The sequence below is a fragment of the Belonocnema kinseyi genome, chromosome 3, assembly GCF_010883055.1.
Source record: "Belonocnema kinseyi isolate 2016_QV_RU_SX_M_011 chromosome 3, B_treatae_v1, whole genome shotgun sequence".
Classification (NCBI taxonomy): domain Eukaryota; kingdom Metazoa; phylum Arthropoda; class Insecta; order Hymenoptera; family Cynipidae; genus Belonocnema; species Belonocnema kinseyi.
In genome coordinates this window covers 13,977,097-13,980,309 of record NC_046659.1, presented here as the reverse complement: position 1 = coordinate 13,980,309, position 3,213 = coordinate 13,977,097, and the positions used below count along the sequence as shown (strand labels likewise).

Sequence of the window (3,213 nt, the reverse complement as noted above, 5' to 3'; positions counted from 1 at the left end):
AATCCATCTTGATATTATATTAATAATTGGCAATATTTATTTTTAAATCTATCAACTATTTATTGTTTACATGCAACACCATTGATATGTGTACGGTATCATTCGCCATTAAAATAGCTTCGCTGACGGCCACCAGGTGTCTCATTGCAAATTTAAAGTGCGAATATATCAAAAAAATGCAGTGCTAGTAAAGTGTCCAAGTGTGCATTGTTTATGGAGAATAGGGATTCTCTGCGCATAACGCAGAGGTGTCTTAGAAAAAAATTTATGCAGACAGATGCGAGAAGTCTTGCAAAAATAAATGGTAAGAATTTATTCATATAAAAAGATATTTTTGTCAAAGTGAAGTGCCGTGTATTTTTTTATTTGTATGTGTAATTGTTTTGTGTTATGCAGCCCGAAATTATAACAGGTCTAATCGCATCGAAGAATACGATACGATCTTATCTGATGATTCCATGGATGGGAGTGATCACGTCCTAGCATCTTCATCATCGGAATCCGGTGAATCAGATGTCGATTCAGAGGCGAGTATTGAGGAAATTGAAGAGCAGAGTTAAGCCACTTACGGGGAATATTCACCTGATTTAAGTAGCAGACATGACGGTGAGGCCGATGTGATGGATGACCATAATAATGATGACAAGAACGAAAATGAGAACGTGATAGATGATCACGATGGGGATGGTTGTCAGATGACTAGAGATGAACATATGAGGGAAGATCATCTGGATGTGAATGATAAGCTTGAGAAGGTTCACAATCTTTTCTTAAATGTTACATTCATTCCTTAGTTGAAATGCACGGGGATGTCCCGGTATATATCATCAGTCACGGACGCATTTTTATAATGCAATCAAGTGATCTGATGAGAGCAGTCTGCCCAGATATATTGAACAAAGCCTGGTTTTTACCCCATCATTGACGGACTGGGTTGCAGTCAAGTACACGATGGGGGGACCTACAGCTTAAGGTGAGTTCCGAACCACCAGAACCTCGGTAAAAGTACACCGAAAAATTTCTAGAAGTACCGGCTCAGGTATCGAACCCCGGACCTCTGAGGTGAAGTGCAAGTGTCTAACCAACTGAGCCACCGAGGCTCATTAGCCACTTTAGCCTTAGTTTATTATTATCATTGTTATTATTATTAAAAAAACAAATTTCAGTTTAGTGATTTTTAAAAAAGTTTTAAAGTCACTAGAATTGGTTGTTATATTTTTTTAAATATGTTTTTCACCTATTCAAATTAAAGCAGACTAAAAAATATATATAATTACGAAAGGAAAACTATTTTCACATAAGACTGAATATTTTTTCAAAGTTTGAAAAGTATTGGAAATAGTGGCTGGTCATTTCGTCGCCTATTGCTGAAAACTGAAACTAGATTGAATAGGTACAGTTTGTAAGATGTACTTTAATTTTTGGTGTAAAAGTGTTTTTACGATCGTTTTGTAAAGTGTGAAAAAATGATTAAATACAAGAAACAAATATTCAGAAAAAACAAAGCGTTTTAGATAGAATTTCCATCTTATACAGTGAAAACACACATTTTTCAATAACAAAAAATGTTATTTTCAATGCATTTTGAGCTTGAATAATCTTTAATTAATGTATGTAGTGACAAATTTTTGGCAGTTTATGCAGAGAATATAATTAATAAGTGATTGGAAGTGAAATACGAATTCTAACCTAACTTTTAGATCATCATTTCAAATAGCAAATATTTCATGCATAAATTAATAAAAATTCACTTTGAGGTCATTTTTTCTTCAAAATACGTTCATTTAAGTTTAAGATCTATTAAAAAAATCACAGTAAATAACACAATGATGTTTTTATTCAGAAAAATATTTCTATTGATAATGTGTTTTTCACTGTATAAGATGTAAATTCTATCTAAAAGCCTTTTATTATGATCAAGACTCACTTTAGTATCCAATAAATACTTTAAACTTAAAAAAATCTCTAAAACACTTTTATGTGTACATTAAATTTCATCTTTGAAATCTAACCTATTTTTTCTAGTTTGAACTTTTTCACTAGGTGGCGTATCGCAGTTTAGCCATTCACAATACTGTTTGAATTTTTGCAGGAAGGGGGAAATCCGTTTGGTTAGACACTTTTGCGGGGGTTCCTCAGTTCTTTTAAAACATTTTTTCTAATAAAAACTATTACGTATTCAATCGAATTTTTAAATGCACTCAAATGTACAGAATTTTATACAGTATTTAGAAAACATATTATCTGAAATTCATCCAGCAACCTCATTCGTTTTTTAACTTTAACTTTAATATAATTAAATGTCTAAAGTCTATTTTCTGTTTTTTAATGAGAAAAATGGTTAATGCAATGTCACTTTTTTCATGATCATAATTGTATTTTATTTTGTTTGAATTTAAAAATGGTTTTTATTACATCACGTACGCAAATACATGTAAATTTCAGAAGTTATAATAAAAATTAAATATTTAAATACATGGTAACATTTTTAATCAGTAAAGATTGATTTATCAGTAAATAAATATGTTTTGGTATTTTAATTATAATAAAGTACCAAAGTGCTCTGCAAACAAATTTTTTTAATTTTAATTTTCGAAAAAATTCTATGTAAAATATATCATTTGACTTTTATTAACATTTATATATAACATTTTAATGGAATAATTTTTTTCTTTAGAGAAGATGACGAGGGGGAAAACAGTGTTCAGGCTCATAATACAACTGATCATGTTGAAATTAAAATGGAAGCGGAGAACAGTGAAGAAGGTAATTGTGACTTATAAATTTGTCTTTGTTTTTAAAACGATGTTCGTACACCTTTAAAAATTATTCTTTTAATTATTGAAAATTTTTTTTGTAGAAACCGAAATGGAAGAAGAAACAGAGAAAGAGGTGAATGAAGATACCGAGGACGCGTATAGGGAGGATATTGATGTTGAGACTTGTGAGGACGAGGATACGGAGGATATTGACGTTGAGGCTTGCGATGAGAACGAGATATAGGTGGATGAGAGGAGTGCAGCCATAGACGAGATTTACCACACACAACTGCGAGGGCATCAGCAGATGCAACACCAGAATTTACTGGATTATCAGCTGCAGCAGAGACACTTAATCGAAGACCAGGTTTCAATGAGTTTCATCAGCAGCATTTTTTGTATCCAGAGTCGTTGAATCAGCATATACAAATTGGTGGTGTACAAACAGGTAGGA

General features: G+C 31.9%; 1 protein-coding gene across 1 annotated transcript; it reads left to right on the top strand.

Moving 5' to 3' along the window:
- Positions 1-620: 620 nt before the first annotated feature.
- LOC117169722 (prostatic spermine-binding protein-like) lies at positions 621-3,003 on the top strand. Its single transcript, XM_033356227.1, has 3 exons — positions 621-745; positions 2,678-2,766; positions 2,861-3,003. The coding sequence occupies exons 1-3, from the start codon at positions 621-623 to the stop codon at positions 3,001-3,003; spliced, it is 357 nt and encodes a 118-aa protein (XP_033212118.1).
- The last annotated feature ends 210 nt before the right edge of the window (positions 3,004-3,213 follow it).

What these genes read in the sequence shown, in the direction of transcription:
- LOC117169722 (XM_033356227.1), top strand. Translation starts at nt 621, where the DNA reads ATGGATGACCATAATAATGATGACAAGAACGAAAATGAGAACGTGATA. An exon ending in CATCTGGATGTGAATGATAA is followed by an intron (nt 746 to 2,677) that starts GCTTGAGAAGGT and finishes TTTTTTCTTTAG; the next exon opens with AGAAGATGACGAGGGGGAAA. An exon ending in AGCGGAGAACAGTGAAGAAG is followed by an intron (nt 2,767 to 2,860) that starts GTAATTGTGACT and finishes TTTTTTTTGTAG; the next exon opens with AAACCGAAATGGAAGAAGAA.